This window comes from Quercus suber, unplaced genomic scaffold (assembly GCF_002906115.3).
Source record: "Quercus suber isolate HL8 unplaced genomic scaffold, Cork oak 2.0 scaffold_838, whole genome shotgun sequence".
NCBI classification, from domain to species: domain Eukaryota; kingdom Viridiplantae; phylum Streptophyta; class Magnoliopsida; order Fagales; family Fagaceae; genus Quercus; species Quercus suber.
Window position 1 is genome coordinate 145716 of NW_027070268.1, and position 21160 is coordinate 166875.

Below are 21160 nucleotides of genomic sequence, written 5' to 3' on the forward strand. Positions count from 1 at the left end.
ATTATGGCGTCTCATTACTTGGTTTTGGATACCTTGTTCTTTTAGGTTATGGGTTTGTGAATACTATTACTATTTGACATGTATAAATTATTTGGTGGTTGGTGTTGATTTTATGTTAGTATGTACTTCATTTGTTTGATTCGTTAATGCATGTGATATTGTTAGTATGCAAAAGTAGGTCAGAGGTAACTAAAAAGCTATAACCATGATCCTTAGCTGCTAAACCTTGTAGACATTCTCATTGCCTAGCCTTTCGACCTTTTGGTGGTTTTTTTTTTTTTTGGTGGGGGTGGGGGTGTTTGTAATTGGAAGGACCGGAAATAAATTTTTTTAATTAGGAATAGAAATTTTGGTTAGGACCATGGTGGTTTTATTTATTCTTAATAAATTCTTCAAATCTATGTCATCTTTGATGGACTTTCTTAATGTATTGTAGAGTGGACAATCGGGATTCAAGGCATTTTAAGTTTCTTCGTGGTATGCTAAGCAAACTCGTAGATTGTGTACCACCCATTATCATTTATGCACATCAATTTACCATGGCCAGCAATCATCAACATGCTGCAACAAAATACCTTGAAGCATATAAACGGTTGCCAAAGAATCCCTTGATTAATCTTTGTGTCGGTGAGACCCTTTATTTCTATTTAATTTCTTGAGTGCTACATATAAATGAATTTTTATGCTTTTAGTCTACCTGTACATGAAGCATGACCTGTTGTTTTTTTCTACAGGAACTGCCATGATTAATTTAGCACTTGGATTCAGACTTCAAAACAAGCATCAGTGTCTTGCACAAGGCTTGGCTTTCCTCTACAACAATTTACGGCTTTGTGAAAACAGTCAGGTTCAATTTGGTTATCACTTTGTGCTTTTGTTTTGTTTCTAGTTTATATGCATGCTTTTGGTAAAAACACACTCTTGCCTTTAGGAATAATAACCCACACACACACACTCATACAATAGCATGTTATAACTGTGTTGTTAAAAACTTCATGCAGGAAGCATTATATAATATAGCCCGAGCATATCATCATGTTGGCCTCGTAACTCTTGCAACATCATATTATGAAAAGGTGCTCGCAATTCGGGTGAAAGATTACCCCATTCCAAAGCTTCCTTGTGAGAATCCAGACATTGTTGGAAATCAAAAACTAGGATATAAACCAAGGTATTGTGACCTCCGCAGAGAAGCAGCTTACAATCTGCATCTGATTTACAAAAAAAGTGGAGCACTAGAGCTTGCTAGGCAAGTCTTGAAAGATCATTGCACCATTTGAGCAGACATCCTATATACTAACTATTAGCAAAGCTCAAGCACAAGCATGAAAAACTGGATCATCTTATTTGTAGTTTCACTCAAATGTAAAGATAAATTGGCTTAAAATTTATCATGTTCTATTATTGACCTATTTATGGGAACATAGTTGTACAACTTCACAATTCAACAGTTAGCATTTATGAAGGATCAAGTTGAGGATCAAGTTGATAAGGTGGCTATGTTACCAAGTTTACATTGAAAAATAAAAACAATACTATCATTGGATTAAGTTATTTTTTTCAATGGTCTTTGCTAATCCTACTATCTTTGCTTGTAATGGGTGTTGACTATTGAGATTTATAGTCCCCCATATCCTTATGTGGAGACTAACTCGTGGGCATGAACATGCAAAAACACAAATAGTATCATCTTTGTATCTATACTTTCTTGTTCTTATGGGCCTGTTGGCATCAACTAGGTGATAGAACCTTGTCATTTACCAATTAGTAGATGAAAAATGTGATTGTTAATGGGTTCCTTCCAATTCTAAATTGTTTCATGCTATACACATTCTTGAAAAACTTGATACTTTAACTAATGTCAATGACACTTTCATTTTGCCATTTTCCAAATCAATTCTTTTTTCTTCTTAAGAAGCAAATCAAATTATAAAAATGAGATAGCATGACTGGTAAAGAAAATATTTAAATCAATCTTAAGATTTTCTTTTTTTTATAAAAGTTTATGTTTTTTGGTGTTCGATTTTTAAGAGGATGTTTGGATTTAGTTGTTTTCATCACTCATCACTGAGTTTTCATCACCCATAACTCAACTGGTGGGTCCCATGGCATAAACACTTGTTTGGATTTGATTTGAGTTTTTGTTTTTATCACTTAATTCTCACTAAATTGAGTGATGTGTAATAGAAAATGGAAACAAGTTTTTGGTGTTTTTGAGTTATGCAAACAAAGTGGTGGTGGCATTTTCGTAAATATATTCATATTGGGCCTCGTTGTCAGTGTCCTATCTTTTCCTTGCCAGCGCCAATGACTACCAGCGGCTCTCTCCTCTACCAGACCATCTCTTCTCTTTCTTTTTCTTTTTTTTCTTTTTTTTTTTCTTTTTCCTCTTCTCTTCCCAAGTCACTCTCTTCTCTCCATATCCATCTGCCATTAACACAACCCATTACACTCATACTTTCAGTCTGCCACTCCAGCTGAAGCTCAAGTCTTCCTTCTGCTCCATCTCTGTCTTCGTCTCGGCAGTAGGTCTCATGGTTTCGGGTTGTGGGTTGTCATCTCGGCGGCATAGATGTGGTTTCAGGTTGGGTATCTATGGGTTTGTGTTTGTATGTTTAAGAGAGTTTGTATCTGTTGTTTATGGGTTATGGGTAAGAGGGAAAAATCTGAAATTTGGAGCGGGAAAGAGAGAAACATGGGCTATGTGAGAGAGAGAGAGAGATTTGGAGTGGGGAACAGAGCAAATATGGGCTGTGGGTAAGGCAAAATAATATGAGATTTGGAGTGTTTGTCCACTTGCTTTCCATGGCTTTATATAGCTACCTCATGATTTTAGCTGGTCAATTAATTCCAAGCAAAAATATGCTATTCATGTGTAACCTTTCATGACCATTTTCCTGAGAAAGTTGTAGTGAAGAACTTGCTGTTTGGTTTTGGGGTAAATGGAGTAAAGAAGGGTGGGTAGGGGTTCTGTGCGTTGGTAGTATATGTCAGATATGGGTCCCAATTTTTTGAATTTTTGGAGTTGAAAGCAAAACCTGGTTTAGGTGCCAAACCGACTTTGGAGATATTTGGGGATTTTGAATGATAAAAAATGAGTTATAAAGTGATGAGTGATAAGTAATGATATTTGAATGAGGAGTGATGAGTGATTATTTTTAGCTCGTAATTATTTCGTGTTTTGGTGAAATTTAATTTCTTGTTAATGAAAAACAGTGAATGATGATTAAACTGTATACAGGTTCGGGCTTGGTAGGTATTTCTTGCTCTTTCTTGGTTTAGATTAGCCTTTGTTTTGGTTCTTCTGAGTTGGAATAGTATTGTATAAGCGTGACAATGTTGTCTATCTTATTTATAAATTTATGTTGTTGTCACGCCTATATAACCCTAAACCCTAAAAATGTGTGCATTGAATGTATACAATTGTGTATTCTTTAAAAATTGTGTACATTGAATATAATAATTGAAAATTTACGTACATTGAATATAATAATTGAAAATTTACGTACATTGAACAATTATGTACGTTGAACAATTAATTTTATGTATTAAAAATGTCTAGGTTAAGAATAGATGAGTGTGTACATTCTTTAAAAAACGTTCACAAAAAATGTATGTTGAAAAGAGTGTATGTTGAATGTACATAATAGTGTACAATCTTTGAAAGTTGTGTTCGTTGAAAGTATATAATTGTGAACATTCTTTGAAAATTATGTTTGTTGTAAACACACAATTGTATGGGTAATGACAATTTGGTTAACTGGGTAATTATATGCACAATCATGTACATTTTTTTGAATAATGTGTACATTGAATTTTTGGTAGCAATTGGGTGGGCTAGGATGGGTCGATGTATTTCAAAAAAAAAAATATGTATATTGAATACACAATTGTGTACATTTTTTAAAATTGTATGCATTGAAAATACACCGACCCATCCAAACTCACCCAATACCACCACAAAGTCAATGTAAACATTTTTTTTAATGTACAATTTATGCACATAATTGGGTACTAAACACCCATTTAGCCATAAATTATCTATTTAACCAAATTGTCATTACTCATACCCAATTCAACCCACCCAATTACCAAATAATCTAAAAAAACATGTAATAATACATAAAATACTATTTTGTAAATTTTACCAAAAGTAGCAAATTTTTTATTTAGTCTGTTAGACACATTAGCAATTTCAGTCTATCCCACACTTAATAGTTAATAGGAAGGACCAAATGGACCAAATTGACATAGCACAAAAAGTTAAGGACCAAATTGACACAAGTTAAGGACCAATTATGTAATTTACTCTAAAATAAAATATTCCAAATTGTGTGAATCCTCTCTCTCTCTCTCTCTCTCTCTCTCTCTCTCTCTCTCAAGTCCCTTCATCGCCACCACCCATCACACTGCAATCATGGCCCCATTGCCAATCCTTGGCTGCCAATCGTCAATATGCTCTCTCTCTCTTTCTTCACTCCCCTCTGTCTTCCTCTCTCTCTGTCCACCCACTTTCCCTCCCCACCATTCTTTATTTCTCTCTCACTTTTCCGCATTTGTCGCCTCTCTCTCTATTTTTTTCTCTCTTTCAAGCCAATGACAATTCACGATTCACTAAATCTCTAAATTCTCATCTACCTTGCACTCTGGTCAAGTGTCTTGCACTCTCTGGCTCTTGTTGCTGAACTTCAAAATCTTGTTTTAGCTAATCAAACCCTAATTAAGTTTAGTCAATCACATAAAAATAGATGAAAATCAACATAAAAATTGGGTCTAACTAGTAAAATCATTGCATTCTTCATTTTAAGGCCAAAACTTCTATTGAAATTTAGAATCGGACAAAATACAATATCAACACTAAGTGCAAGTGTGCAACTCCTTTTTCCATGTTATTTTATCTCATGCAAAAGGACACAGAAGGATAACAAGAACACAAAGGGTTAGATATTTTTAAAATGAGAAAACAATGTCATTTTACAATTTTATTATCTTTGAAGGAAAACCTTTTGTTTTGGCAAATCAAGAAAAAACATTTTTGTGACCTCAAAGGCCTTTGTGCAATTTTTTTTTTTTTTTATAAATATTTTAGGGTTGATGAACTTCAAAATCTTGTTTTAGCTAATCAAACCCTAATTAAGTTTAGTCAATCACATAAAAATAGATGAAAATCAACATAAAAATTGGGTCTAACTAGTAAAATCATTGCATTCTTCATTTTAAGGCCAAAACTTCTATTGAAATTTAGAATCGGACAAAATACAATATCAACACTAAGTGCAAGTGTGCAACTCCTTTTTCCATGTTATTTTATCTCATGCAAAAGGACACAGAAGGATAACAAGAACACAAAGGGTTAGATATTTTTAAAATGAGAAAACAATGTCATTTTACAATTTTATTATCTTTGAAGGAAAACCTTTTGTTTTGGCAAATCAAGAAAAAACATTTTTGTGACCTCAAAGGCCTTTGTGCAATTTTTTTTTTTTTTTTTTTTTTAAAATATTTTAGGGTTGTAGGGGCCTTTTTTGTTGTGCATTGGGCTGGGCTGTCTCCTACGGCAATAGGCCCAAGTATTCTGAGTAAGGAGAGTTGAGACCAGTCCAACTGCAACTCAATTTAGGTCGACTTGTGCACAAACTATGTCTCGTCTGCCAGGAGTGTGCTTATGGCAGACAGAACTGTTTCAAATGAGTTATGGCAGACGGATATAATAACAACAAAATAGAACATTCTGGCTCTTTAATAGAAAATGACCAAATAATCCCTATTAATGAATTATAATCACAATAACAACAATAACTTTTACAGAGAAAAGCAAAAGAACAAGTGGTAATATATGGGTTAATAAGAAAAGAAAGAAATTAAGTTAAGTCTGATCCGCAGGAGTAAAACCAAAAAGGGAAGAACGCCTCCTCTCAACGCAACTAATCTCCCAGGGAAAATCCTGCCATGGAAATTAATTGCTTTGAGGGAAGCGGATCTAAATGGTTGGTGCCCAAAGGAAAATCCTTTTATTTCTTCAATAGAGAGCTAGATTTAGAGAGGGAGAAAGGGAATCAACTTATCGATGCATGCCTGCCGGTCTCACTCTCTATTCTATTCCTTTATTTCTTAATTTTTTACTCTGATCTTTTCTTTCTTTCTTTCCTGTCGTTTTTTTCTACTTCCTGGTTTTTTTTCTTAGAGATTCTTATTACTCAGGTTATGATTTTTTTTTTCTCTTTAGTACACGGCAAGGATCCCCTTTTATAGTACCTATCGTGACCGAATTTTACTATTTTAGCCCTTAACCACCTTTGTCTGGTCTGGATGTACTGGCCGACCACCACTGGACCTTTTGCGTGCCACTCCCCCTCACCAGATAAAGAAGGGTATTTTGTTTGTTTGTCTGCCGTGGCACCCTTTCCTGCTACGGTCTGGGTTCTCTCTCACTCTCTGCTCTCATAGCATGTACCTAGTGGTTCTAGCTCAATTTGCCTCTTTTGGATGGTATGTCATCTCAGCAGAACACTTCCCCCAATAGAGCCTCAGTAGAAACCTCAAAAATAGGTTTCTCCCTTCTACCCACCACCAAACCATGCTCTTTTACCTCTGACCCATGACCTCACCATGTCCTGTATTGGTTAGATACAGGCTGGTGATGCCTGGGCCTTGCGCATGCCTTCCTTCCACATGTGTCCAAAATCTGTCTGCTACTTCATCCGCCATGATCTGGAGGCTTTTCTGCATAGTCTGCCGCATGTTTTGACCCTTTTATGTGAGATGCTTTTTGATTTCCCACTCCCCTGAGGGGGCTGGGTTTTATTTGATACTAGGCTTTACATTTCTTTTAGCCCATTTCTTGATTGCCCTTATTTCCCGCTATATCACTCTGTCATTCATGTTGTAATGACTCAATCCTGCTAGGCCTCTTTAGGCTTGCCGTTTATTCTTTCCCCAATGGCTTAGCATGGCCATGGGTTTTCTTACTTATGGGCTCCTGTGTCCTTTTGGTTTTCCCTTGGAAATCCTCGGTCCATTTGCTTGTCTTGAGCTTCCTCAGCCCTTTTCCTAAGTTTGTGTTCCCATGAGTTTTTACTAACTTCATTGGGCTTCCCTGACCCAATTACCTCATACTCATCTTTGGGGTTTGTGGGCTTGCCATCAATCCCTTACTCTCTTTGCTTGCATTGCTTTAAGCCTACTGCGGCCCATTCTTACTTTTCTACATCATATATTGCCCATGGGTTTGCTATTTGCTATTTCTCTCTTTTCAAGCTCCTTTGAGCCCATTTGCTTCCTCAAAACCCATTTATTTATTTTATGGACCTGTGATCCATTATTCTTACCGCTTGAACTTTAATGGTTCATTTTTTCTATCTTTTTGCCAACTTCTTTTAGGTCTATGTTGCTAGGCTCTTTTCCCTCTCTATGACTTCTGAAAAATGGCCCTCAACAAGGGTCAAAAAATAATTTGAGAAAATTTGAGGATCTAAATGTGAATTTTAACATTTTTAGGGTCAAAAGATAATTTTTAAACTTTTGATGTTGAAAGACAATATAGGAAATGTTTTGGGGTTGATAGGTAATTTGTAGAAAAGATTTGTGTTGTTGCTGGCAACTCTTAAAAGTGAATACATGGCGTGTAAGAAATTTATTTTGGAAGGAAAAATTGAAACTCACACCTAAACATGTGGTTGCATGGCATTAGCCTAAAGGTAAATGACTTGATAAATTTAATGAGACTTACCTCATTGCATAGCATAGCATACCAAGTGCAATTATTTTTCCCAAGTACTTTACCTCATGTAAAAGACAAAGAAATAACAAGGAATACAAATGAGTAAGTTCCTATAGAATGTGAAAACATTGTCATTTTGACAATTTAATTATTTTTGTGACCTCAAGGGCCCTTGTGCAATTTTTGAATTTATAAAGGTCACTTTGTAATTTCATGAAAGTTGTGGGTCAAATTATAATTTTTGGAAATTTTAGGGGCCAACTTGTCATTTATAAAATTGTAGGGCTCAAAAAGTGATTTCAAGAAAATTGTGGAGTCAAATTATAATTTTGTAAAAGTTTTGGGTCAATGTTTAATTTTATAAATTTATGTGCTGATGGGTCCACAAGTTGAGCTTAGATGAATTTAGTTTGATTTTCAGGTTGGGCTTATTTTATATTTGGGCTTGATTGAGGCATGGATTTGGGCCTAAATGCAAGAGGTTTAAGCTTAAAGGTTGGAAATGGTTTTAATTTTGGGCTCAAATATTGGAAATGCAAACTCATGCATTGACCCTACCTTTCCCGAAATCTCCCATAAAAAAAAATAAAAAAATAAAAAAATTGGGCTTTTTTTTTTTTAATTTTAATTTACCTAAAACATAGGAGTTTTATTTAGACTCCACATCTTAGAGCCCATGGCTTAGATAGAGTCCAAGACTTATCTATACTATTATTTAAAGGGTTTTTAAGTTATGAACTCTAATGTTGCTAATAATTAGGATATTGTCTCTAATTAATTTGTATCTATACTATTATTTAAGGGACTTTTAAACTTTTATATAGTGTTTTGAAAATAAGACTTAAGTATAATTTTGAAAATTTTGCAGTCAATGCAAAATTTTATTAATTACATACGCCCACCTAATTTAGTTAGCTTCTCTACTAAGCACCATGAAACACACGATTTTATCCACTCCCCTCCTTACTTAACTCTCTCCACTCTACCATTTCACTTGCATCTCTTTATAAAGTGAGCTTAAAAATCAAACTTTGTTTTACGCTAAACTATCAAAACATGATTTCAATGTAAAATACAAATTTTCAACATTTTGTACTAAACATATATTTTCAAAACACAACTTTAGAGTGATTGTAGTTACACTAAAATTCTAAAAAATGTAAAATACAAATTTTCAAAATTTTGTACTAAACATATATTTTCAAAACACAACTTTAAAGTGATTATATTTACACTAAAATTATGTTTTCAGAATACAATTTTAGCATAAAATGTGATATTATTGAAATCGATTTCCAAGTGTACATAATGTCTTGTTATCTCCTACCAGATTGCCAAAATCTTAAGTTAAATCGTACTTTCAAAAATCAATCCATAATTTCATGTTTTGAAAACACAAGGCAATTCTCACCCCAAAAAAAAAAAACCACACCATTGTTTTTAATAAATATCACTTCGAAAAAAAAATTACTTCTTATATGCTATTTAAAAAATTAATTTTATGTAAAAGAGGCAAAACAATAAATTCACACATTATTATATTAAATCCTCTCATTTTTCTTCTCAATTAAACAAAGAAATAATAATTTTTCATTCTTCCACTTTTCCATACCCAATAATAAACATATAAGTTGAAAAACTAAAATCTTTTTCCATCCTCCCATCTAAGCGAACATTTTAATAATAAATGAAAATTGCCTGATAAGAACTTTTCATTGTGTTATGGATACAAAGATATACATGTCATAATACTCTCTTTTTTGCTGAGAAACATTTTGATTTCTGTTAGGACATATGTGAATCATGTTATGAACATATGTCATTGAGAATTGACTAATCCTTTGACAAAATGCACTGTACTTGTAATTGGGTAGATCTAGGATGACTTTAGTACTTCAAGAAACATGTTATTCAAGCCAAGTATTAAAACCATGGAGATTAGATTAGATTAAGAAACAAGTAAAGAAAAGTTGTTCATTAAAGTTAGACAAATTCTTGACAATTGCTCAACAAATTGTATCTATTAAGGTTTAATGAATCTCGACAAATAACTTGACAGATATATCTATCGAGGTCTCGATAGATAGCTTGACAGTTGTGTCTATCGAGAATTACAAAATCAGAATTTTCAGATCTGATTTTCGGCTCATGCTAACATGTCTGTTAGGGTTTTTTTTTTTTTTTCCTCACAACTCTAAACATATATAAAACTTATTTTAAAGGCTGTCACATAAGAGAATACAAGGAGAACACATGCAAAAAGTGATCGAGTGCCTTATTCTCTCTAAAAGCTATTACGTCTTTGCGCCTTAGGATTTTGTAATCAAGTGCTTCTTGATCTTTATTGTTGATGAAGTGAAGAACTTTACAACCAATAATCTTCTTCAAGTTGGTGAGTTAGTCACGTATTGGGAGCTGTGCATCTTTGGTTAGTCACGTACTGTGATTCGTGCAAAAAGGGTAGCGTTCATATATTAAAGAGTTTAGAGGTTCTAAAGCGGTAGAAGATTTCTGCTGTAAGTTCATCTATGGAGATTGTAGAGTCTAAGGACAAATGTTTTGTACTAGATCTGAAACTTCTCTTTATTATAGTGGATTACTTTTTGGAAAGATTTCTTCTCAGGTTTTTACTGTGAAATTAGTTTATTTCATTGGTTTTCCTAAATCATCATATCTTATCTTATTTAATTTTTCATTGTGCATAATATTGACATGATATTGATGTTTGTTTGTTTTAACAAAGTTTTTTTTATAATAAATCTAATTAACAACTTGAATTTAAAACTTGTTAATTCTATTAACCTGGATCTAAATTTCCTAACATTTTCATTAGATTTCCACCTCAAAGACTCCCTAGATTCCCCACAACCCCCCCCCAAAAAAAAATCTACATACATCCTATCCAACGAAGAAAAGGAGGAGCTATGGCTATTCAGCTATAGTAATGGGGCAGGCTCCAGCTGCTGTCTTGGCTAAAGCAATGACACCAACAGTAATAGAGTGAGAAAAACTGAAGGAAAATTGTCCTAGCTTGCTCCTTTTCTTTATTTAGGTATACACAGTCCTGTCAATCACTTTCACTATGCGAAAAGTATACCTGAGCATCAAATTGTTGCTTACAGGAGTTTGTCTCAGGTAACTCAGAAGCAGTTCCTCCGTTCATGGGTGCAAATGCTGCAAAAAAAAAAGAACATAAAAAGATCACAAACATCACACCAAAAGCATCACAATTTCTAAAGATTAATTCAAAAGGCAAATGAGCAAAGGCCAATTCATCTCGGATGCTTTTAATAGTCACATTTTAACAAATTCACTCCTTTTCATTTTATAAATGATTTGAATCCATATTGTCTTTAATGGCAGCTATTATGTGCCTATATCCTGAAAGTTAGGAGTGTATTAAATCAATATCAAGATTTCATGATGTATTTAGTAATTCACTAGCTTTTTTCAGTGGCAGTGATCCCAATTTCTCTAATTACTCCAATATAAGCACAGGTGTAGCCCCCAATTGCAACAGACAGCAGAACAAAATGATTCCCTTTCTAGTCTACTAACATTCAAATCTGATATATAAGATTGTGGGGCTAGTGCATTAAGCATAATGTAGTTACTATGTGAAGGTGTGCAATGAGGCTAAGAGCCTTGTAGCTCAATTCACATTTCCTGGTATTTCCAACGAAGATGTCTAGGATTCAAATTGCCCCTCCTCTATTTCAACTATGAAGAGAAAACAAAAAGTGTGCAGTGAAGAAAATTTTCTTTGCTACAGTTACCCAAGAGAAGTTGACCAATATGAAGGATTTTCCAACCGTACTACCCTAATATGCAACTTTCCAAAGATATGTAATTATAGAGGCAAAACCTCCCAAGTGTAGCCAATTAATCACTTTCAAATAAACTGTGAAACATAGGTTGATAAAACTTGATGGTCAACTGCTCTTGCAGTAAAATTACAACTAACAAAGATTTATAGGAGAAACAAGCATTAAGCCATTCAACTTTGCATGGTTATTCTAGGAAGAAATAACGTTACCTCAGCCACACAAGATTTCAATAGAGTCTCAAAAAAAAAACAGGCACAAGGGTGGGGTTTTCTACCTGATAAATTGCTCTTTTCCTCTTCCCCTTTCCTCATTAGTGATTGTACCAAATTTTGATGCTAGAAAACATATGCATGGAATTCCAGGAATCCATCTAATTATCTCATCTATGTTTTACTAGGAGGCTTACACAATGGACTTTGACATAACTCGTTGCTAATTTTGGGGAAAAAATTCACCAAACTAATTTAAAACTATTTGGTAAAATGTGGCAAGTTCTTACCTCTTCCAAAACAGTCAAGTGGCCAAACTTATATTAACCTCAGTTACATGAAAATATATTTTGCAAGACCACCCATAAAGTGATGAATGAGATTTGAGCTTTAGAAAATTTAGCCTGCTGATGACAAGCTAAAAAGCTGATTAACAAACCTAGCTCAAGGTGCTACCGGGAGCATTACTTTGCCTTCAGCAGTTAACCGTCACCCAGGTCCAAGAAATCAGTAAGACCAAAACACACAAAAAATTGCAAGCAAGAAAAATAAAGCTCAAACACATTGAGCCTACCTTTATTTCTCATTCTTTTCTCCCTGTCAAGTTCAAACTTATCCCGAATTTGGCTGACCCTTTCTCAATTATCACCTTGCTTGTTTCTCCCAAAACGCTGGTCCTGTATTAAAATCCAGTCAATTTCTGTGGTAGTGGTACATGTAACTATACTTAAATATTAAGCGAAAAAATGTTCAAACTAAATCAAACCATGTTTCTAGATCAAACACATACATGGCTCTTGTAGTATAAATTACAAAACCAGAAGTGCACCCTTCTTGCTTAAATAAAATTTGAAAGTTATAATAGAGACTATTAAGCCAAAAAAAAAAAAGTCATACTAGAGACTGGGATTTTTCTTTTTCTTTTTTCCTATTTTGAACTATTTCTCCTAGTAGAACCAGAGAGCAAAATGAAGGAGAGACTCATTTACATAAGCATAGGGTAGAAAATATTACTTTCAAGTGGCAAATGAGCCTTTTCGCAGCAATTTTGCCAAATGAAATCATGACTAACTATCATTTTTTTTTTTTTTTTTTTTTTTTGTATGAATTAAGAGCTATTTGATCTATCTTCTCATACAGGGGTGTTTCAAGCCAATAGCAAACCACTAGCAAAAATAAATAAATGCATGCTTCTCAATTGTTTTTTGATAAGTAAAAAAAATTTATTGAAAAGAGACTACGTCATGCAAAGAAAGGCAAGAAGTAGCCTAAAGAATTACAAAACAAATACAAAAGATTATGTACAAAAAGATAGAGACTCAATAGCACTAGAATGGAATCTCTATTTGTGAGTCTCCAACAAAATAAGCTAGAAGCTGGTACCTTCTACTCTCCATATCCTCAAATGTTCACCTATTTCAATCTTGCCAAATAATCCACATCAAACATAATGGAACCAAATTCCAAATATCCAACACAATGTTTTCTCATCCAATTCCACCAACCAAACAAAAGATCTTTCACACCTAAGGTTATCACAATAATAAAAATAAAAAATAAAATTCCCCTATGTAGCCATCTAAAAAAAAAAAAAAAAAAAAACACTATCCATGGGGCCTTCACACTCCAAATACCTAGTTAGGCAAGATGTTGGTAAATGAATGGGAGATTAGTAGATGAACGATTGATTGTGTACATTAAAACTAATGTAGTTGATAGCATTAATAATGAAGATATCATACAATGATTTCAAAATATGAAAACACATAGAAGGAAAATTTTATATTTTATATATTTGCATTTCTTTTTTAGTGATGTCAACATATTCAATTTTTTTATTAATTTTTTTTAATTTAAATCTCTTAATGACCATACTGAAGAAAATTCCTAGAGTCGCCACTGACATGTTATATAAATAAAACATGGATTAACCTAAATTTGTGAAAACATTATTAAGGTTGTAAGTTCATCAATTTCAATATATTAATTATTGGGTAAACTATACATACAAATTTTTTAGGTGCAATACATTATATTTTCCAATTAAATACAAACATATAGTTGCATTAAATTTAATTATCCTCGAAAAAGATAAAATTGTTTGTATTTTATTTGTCAATGAAATCAGTGTTCAAATTTAATTAAAAACCCTAATGAACTAAATCTAAGGAATTGTATCTAAGTTGTGTCTTTAATTATCTATAGAAGACAAAAGCAAATTGAGTAACAAACACAATCAATATTTGTGGGCGCAAGCACCCGTGATCGAGTAGTTTCCTTATGGGAAGTACACTTTGGCTTGGAGTGGACTAGGTGGAGGGTGTAAATCGAGGTGCCACCTAAATTAGGTCTAGGAACCATATATATAGCGTCATTATGTAAAAGATTGATCTTACCAAAGTACATGTCCGAAGTTTAAGTATGGAGATGGAAAGGTGTTAGGCACCTAACCCCACCCGACTTGTAGGTTAGTCTCACTCATTGTGTTCCAAATCCTAATCCCATTAGAGGATCCTCTAATAGGTTATTCCACACACACACACACACACACACACACACACACTAACATGCATCTAACACATAACATGACACCTTTATCAATATTGCATTCATGGAATATACCCAAACATTCATCTAGCATAGCATTGGCATTCATATTTATCTAAGGGCAACAAGTATATCATAGGGCAATAGCATCAAAAGGCATTTTAACTAGGCATATTCAACATGTTCAAGCATAGCATCATGACACCAATCAAGCATATTCATCATGTTCATCAATCATATCATGCTCAACAATCAAATCAAATGCATGGTCATGTAATTATGCATGACTTACCTCACTAAATTACAACATCTATGCATCAATGCATGTTCATAGTGTTCATCCAATCATAAACCCTAATCATTCAATTCAAATAAATAAATAAATAAATAAAAACATGTAAAACATGCTATTCTACTAATCTAAGACATATTCATGTGAAGAATAACTTAAATAGAAGCTAAACACATGCATTTAAAAAGAATAAAAACCAAGAACAAACAACTCTAGGTTTCTAGGTTAACCATGTATGCACATGCCTAAGCATGCGTATGCAAGGTCATAGAGATGCGTATGCATGCACAAGTGTGAACACAATGGAATCGTGGAGTCGTCACCTAGTTTTTGCAATAGTCTAGGAACCATATATATAGCGTCCTTTTGAGGAAGGACCATTATTCTTACTTCCAGAGATATGTGTTTGGAGTTTAGGTATGTTTTTAGGAAGGTGTTAGGCACCCAAGACCACCCAACCCTAAGGTTGGCTTCCTATCATTTTGTCTTACATCTTAACCTCAATAAAATCACGTTCAATACTTGTATTCTAAACTCTCACACACACACTAGCATACATCTAAGCATACAACATGACATCGTTCATCCCAAAACACATACATATCCATCCATAAAGCATAAGGAACCCAACCACACATATGCAACCATAGCATTCATCTAATCATGGCATCTAGGCATTCATCACATTACAAACCCTAATCATACATCTAAGCATGCTCCATCACAATCTCCATCATATCATACCAAGACAGCAACAAAACAAGGTAGCAAAGTAGGCATGGCCAGCAAACATAGATCATTACATGTATTCCAAACTCTTAGACATGAAATCACACATCAAACAAGCATATTCATCTTTATCGTCAAAGCAAGACCATATCACGAATGCATGGGCATTTCTAATGCATGACTTACCTTTTACTTACCTTACAGCAACTCTGTACCTATGGCATTACACATGAGCACTTGAATGCATGATCATGGCATTGAAACAAAGCGAACACAAGATGGGCCCTAATTCTAACATGTGATAACAAACAAGAAAACAAATGTGTGAAATAGAGACTTTGGAAGCATAAAAACATGGAAAAGAAGCTAAACAAAACAAACATGTGAAAGAAAAAGCAAAAGAAAAAAAAAAATTAAGGTTTCTAGGCAGCGGTTTGCGCATTCAAAAACAAGCCTGCGTGCACAGGCAAGATTATGCATACGCAAGTTGTTGCCCAAAAACCCTAAAGACACAACCAAGCCTAAAACACTAAATTTGACACCCTAACATGCATTTTAAGCATACAAAAACATAAACCTAATCTAGAAAAGCATATTAAAACATATTATAACAAGCAAATAAAGCAAACAGAAAGATTTAAAAGCAAAAAATGAAAAGTTTTGACTATAAGCCTCAATAAAAGCTTTCTAAGCTTTATTTTTTACCATTCCCTTAGTCAAATCTATTCACAAACCAATAAGAAAGTGATTAGCAATGTTAAACTAAAAGGATTAGGGCTAGAAAATGTCACCAAAAAAAAAATTTTTGACTTGAGGGTGTTTTGTGAAAAACTCCCTTTTGATTTACAATTTTCTAGTGGATCTTGTATTTTTCCCATGGGATTTTTGTGTGTTTTGAAAATATACTATGTAAGACTTTATATAGTGAGAAAAATGGGGTTTGGAACGGTTTCCAAATGATGTGGGATTTGTTCCAAACCTCAACTATTATTGCAAAAAACATGTCTTTTTTTTTTTTTTTTTTTTTTTTTTTTTTTTTTTTTTTTTGTTCTTTTGTATGAATTAAGAGCTATTTGATCTATCTTCTCATACAGGGGTGTTTCAAGCCAATAGCAAACCACTAGCAAAAATAAATAAATGCATGCTTCTCAATTGTTTTTTGATAAGTAAAAAAAATTTATTGAAAAGAGACTACGTCATGCAAAGAAAGGCAAGAAGTAGCCTAAAGAATTACAAAACAAATACAAAAGATTATGTACAAAAAGATAGAGACTCAATAGCACTAGAATGGAATCTCTATTTGTGAGTCTCCAACAAAATAAGCTAGAAGCTGGTACCTTCTACTCTCCATATCCTCAAATGTTCACCTATTTCAATCTTGCCAAATAATCCACATCAAACATAATGGAACCAAATTCCAAATATCCAACACAATGTTTTCTCATCCAATTCCACCAACCAAACAAAAGATCTTTCACACTCCGGTAAGACCCAGGAGATACCAAAGATCTAAATACAAAACACCACAATTGATAAGCTTCCTTGCAATGAATCAAAAGGTGATCCATCCCCTCCCACTACACTGGCACATGCAACACCAATCCACATAGTATAGCCTCTCCTCCTAAGGTTATCACAATAATAAAAAAAAATTAAAAAAAATTCCCCTATGTAGCCATCTAAAAAAAAAAAAACACTATCCATGGGGCCTTCACACTCCAAATACCTAGTTAGGCAAGATGTTGGTAAATGAATGGGAGATTAGTAAATGAACGATTGATTGTGTACATTAAAACTAATGTAGTTGATAGCATTAATAATGAAGATATCATACAATGATTTCAAAATATGAAAACACATAGAAGGAAAATTTTAAATTTTATATATTTGCATTTTTTTTTTTAGTGATGTCAACATATTCAATTTTTTTATTAATTTTTTTTAATTTAAATTTCTTAATGACCATACTGAAGAAAATTCCTAGAGTCGCCACTGACATGTTATATAAATAAAACATGGATTAACCTAAATTTGTGAAAACATTATTAAGGTTGTAAGTTCATCAATTTCAATATATTAATTATTGGGTAAACTATACATACAAATTTTTTAGGTGCAATACATTTTATTTTCCAATTAAATACAAACATATAGTTGCATTAAATTTAATTATCCTCAAAAAAGATAAAATTGTTTGTATTTTGTTTGTCAATGAAATCAGTGTTCAAATTTAATTAAAAACCCTAATGAACTAAATCTAAGGAATTGTATCTAAGTTGTGTCTTTAATTATCTATAGAAGATGAAAGCAAATTGAGTAACAAACACAATCAATATTTGTGGGCGCAAGCACCCGTGATCGAGTAGTTTCCTTATGGGAAGTACGCTTTGGCTTGGAGTGGACTAGGTGGAGGGTGTAAATGGAGGTGCCACCTAAATTAGGTCTGGGAACCATATATATAGCGTCATTATGTAAAAGATTGATCTTACGAAAGTACATGTCCGAAGTTTAAGTATGGAGATGGAAAGGTTAGTAGGTTAGTCTCACTCATTGTGTTCCAAATCCTAATCCCATTAGAGGATCCTCTAATAGGTTATTCCCCCCCCCCACCCCCCCCCACACACACACACACACACATACTAACATGCATCTAACACATAACATGACACCTTTATCAATATTGCATTTATGGAATATACCCAAACATTCATCTAGCATAGCATTGGCATTCATATTTATCTAAGGGCAACAAGTATATCATAGGGCAATAGCATCAAAAGGCATTTTAACTAGGCATATTCAACATGTTCAAGAATAGCATCATGACACCAATCAAGTATATTCATCATGTTCATCAATCATATCATGCTCAACAATCAAATCAAATGCATGGTCATGTAATTATGCATGACTTACCTCACTACATTACAACATCTATGCATCAATGCATGTTCATAGTGTTCATCCAATCATAAACCCTAATCATTCAATTCAAATAAATAAATAAATAAATAAAACATGTAAAACATGCTATTCTACTAATCTAAGACATATTCATGTGAAGAATAACTTAAATAGAAGCTAAACACATGCATTTAAAAAGAATAAAAACCAAGAACAAACAATTCTAGGTTTCTAGGTTAACCATGTATGCGCATGCGTAAGCATGCGTATGCAAGGTCATAGAGATGCGTATGCATGCACAAGTGTGAACACAATGGAATCGTGGAGTCGCCACCTAGTTTTTGCAATAGTCTAGGAACCATATATATAGCGTCCTTTTGAGGAAGGACCATTATTCTTACTTCCAAAGATATGTGTTTGGAGTTTAGGTATGTTTTTAGATAGGTGTTAGGCACCCAAGACCACCCAACCCTAAGGTTGGCTTCCTATCATTTTGTCTTACATCTTAACCTCAATAAAATCATGTTCAATACTTGTATTCTAAACTCTCACACACACACTAGCATACATCTAAGCATACAACATGACATCGTTCATCCCAAAACACATACATATCCATCCATAAAGCATAAGGAACCCAACCACACATATGTAACCGTAGCATTCATCTAATCATGGCATCAAGGCATTCATCACATTACAAACCCTAATCATACATCTAAGCATGCTCCATCATAATCTCCATCATATCATACCGAGACAGCAACAAAACAAGGTAGCAAAGTAGACATGGCCAGCAAACATAGATCATTACATGTATTCCAAACTCTTAGACATGAAATCACACATCAAACAAGCATATTCATCTTTATCGTCAAAGCAAGACCATATCACGAATGCGTGGGCATTTCTAATGCATGACTTACCTTTTACTTACCTTACAGCAACTCTGTACCTATGGCATTACACATGAGCACTTGAATGCATGATCATGGCATTGAAACAAAGCGAACACAAGATGGGCCCTAATTCTAACATGTGATAGCAAACAAGAAAACAAATGTGTGAAATAGAGACTTTGGAAGCATATAAACATGGAAAAGAAGCTAAACAAAACAAACATGTGAAAGAAAAAGCAAAAGAAAAAAAAAATTAAGGTTTCTAGGCAGCGGTTTGCGCATTCAAAAACAAGCCTACGTGCACAGGCAAGATTATGCATACGCAAGTTGTTGCCCAAAAACCCTAAAGACACAACCAAGCCTAAAACACTAAATTTGACACCCTAACATGCATTTTAAGCATACAAAAACATAAACCTAATCTAGAAAAGCATATTAAAACATATTATAACAAGCAAATAAAGCAAACAGAAAGATTTAAAAGCAGAAAATGAAAATTTTTGACTATAAACCTCAATAAAAGCTTTCTAAGCTTTATTTTTTACCATTCCCTTAGTCAAATCTATTCACAAACCAATAAGAAAGTGATTAGCAATGTTAAACTAAAAGGATTAGGGCTAGAAAAGGTCACAATAAAAAATAAAAAAAAATTGACTTGAGAGTGTTTTGTGAAAAACTTCCTTTTGATTTACAATTTTCTAGTGAATCTTGTATTTTTCCCATGGGATTTTTGCGTGTTTTGAAAATGTACCATGTAAGACTTTATATAGTGAGAAAAATGGGGTTTGGAACGGCTTCCAAATGATGTGGGATTTGTTCCAAACCTCAACTATTATTGCAAAAAACTTGTCTTTTTTTTTTATTTTTTTTTTTTTTTTTTTTTTTTTTTTTTTTTTTTTTTTTTTGTCTCTAAAACCTTAGCTGCATATGCAAGAGTATGCCTATGTACGCATGCTTTGGCCCGCGTACGCAGGCTGTTGCCCACGTACGTGGGTCGAGGGCCTCTTTGGTCATTTACTTCCAAAAAATAGATTTTTGCTCATTTAAAAGATTATATTTTCCATTTTAACACTTCTCAAGTCAATTTGATATCTGATTGGGCTCTAAATTGGCCTTGGGCTTTAGAGTTTGGGTATCATTGGGGAACGGGGGCCCGAGTCATAAAGGATACAAAATGTGGTGTCTACAATGAGCCTACGTATGCATCCCTGCCCAGAAAACACAGCAATCAACACCAATAAAAAAATACTTCTAATCAACCTAACATGTGTTCTAATTATCAAAATAGTAAACATAAACTACATAGAAGATTAACAAAGCAAGAAAACAGAAATAAAAACAAAGGAAAAGAGTGGAAAAGATAAGAACAAGTACCTTGCACAAAAGCTTCTAGCCAAGAAACTTTAGATTTAGGATGCTTTTCAAAATAAAAAGCTTCTCTTGAATCAATTTTTTGGAGTTGATTTTGTGTGTTTTTGGGAAATTGGCCATGGGCCTTTTTATAGTGTTCAAAGAGAAGGGGCAAGCTCTTTCCAAGAGATGTGGGATTAGTTCTACCACATTTTCCATTAAAAATTGTCTTACATAACTTTTAGAATCTCTATATGTATACGCATGCTCCTGGTTGCGTACGCATAGGTTAAGGATGCGTATGCATGCTCAAGGCTGCGTACGCACCCTTAGGATTTCTGTAAGGTTTTTCTTTCGTCCAAAAACGTCCAACTAAAAAGTTTCTTTGGCCAGGCCCTAGACTAGTCCTAGACCTACCTAGTGTCATCATCATTGGGGAACGGGAGCTCGAGTTATTAGGGGTACAAAATGAGGTATCTACAATATTATTAAGAATAATTGTGCAATTTTCAAGAGTTTGGTAATTCAATTGATAATTTTTAATATTTTTAATAGAGACATTTATCAACTAGTGTCTTTTAATATTTTTTATAAAGATATTCAAGGTACAAATCTCCTCACCCCATTGCTTTTTTTTTTTTTTTTAATTATTTGTTTATTTATTTAAAACCACTCCATTGTTG

General features: G+C 33.7%; 1 protein-coding gene and 1 long non-coding RNA gene across 2 annotated transcripts in view; one reads left to right on the forward strand and one right to left on the reverse strand.

Moving 5' to 3' along the window:
- The window catches only part of LOC112027014 (uncharacterized), a 41497-nt gene extending 39947 nt beyond the window's left edge, over positions 1–1550 (forward strand). Inside the window, 3 exon segments of the mRNA XM_065767712.1 lie at positions 437–627; positions 735–847; positions 1002–1550. Of these exon segments, the coding sequence (XP_065623784.1) occupies positions 437–627; positions 735–847; positions 1002–1280 (583 nt within the window). The 3' untranslated portion in view covers positions 1281–1550.
- Positions 1551–10622: 9072 nt separating this feature from the next.
- Positions 10623–20622, reverse strand: LOC136065052 (uncharacterized). The gene is made up of 3 exons (XR_010626698.1): positions 20502–20622; positions 12331–12433; positions 10623–10894 (listed from the first exon to the last, which is right to left on the reverse strand). It is a non-coding gene; the product is annotated as an uncharacterized LOC136065052 (long non-coding RNA).
- Positions 20623–21160: the final 538 nt, after the last annotated feature.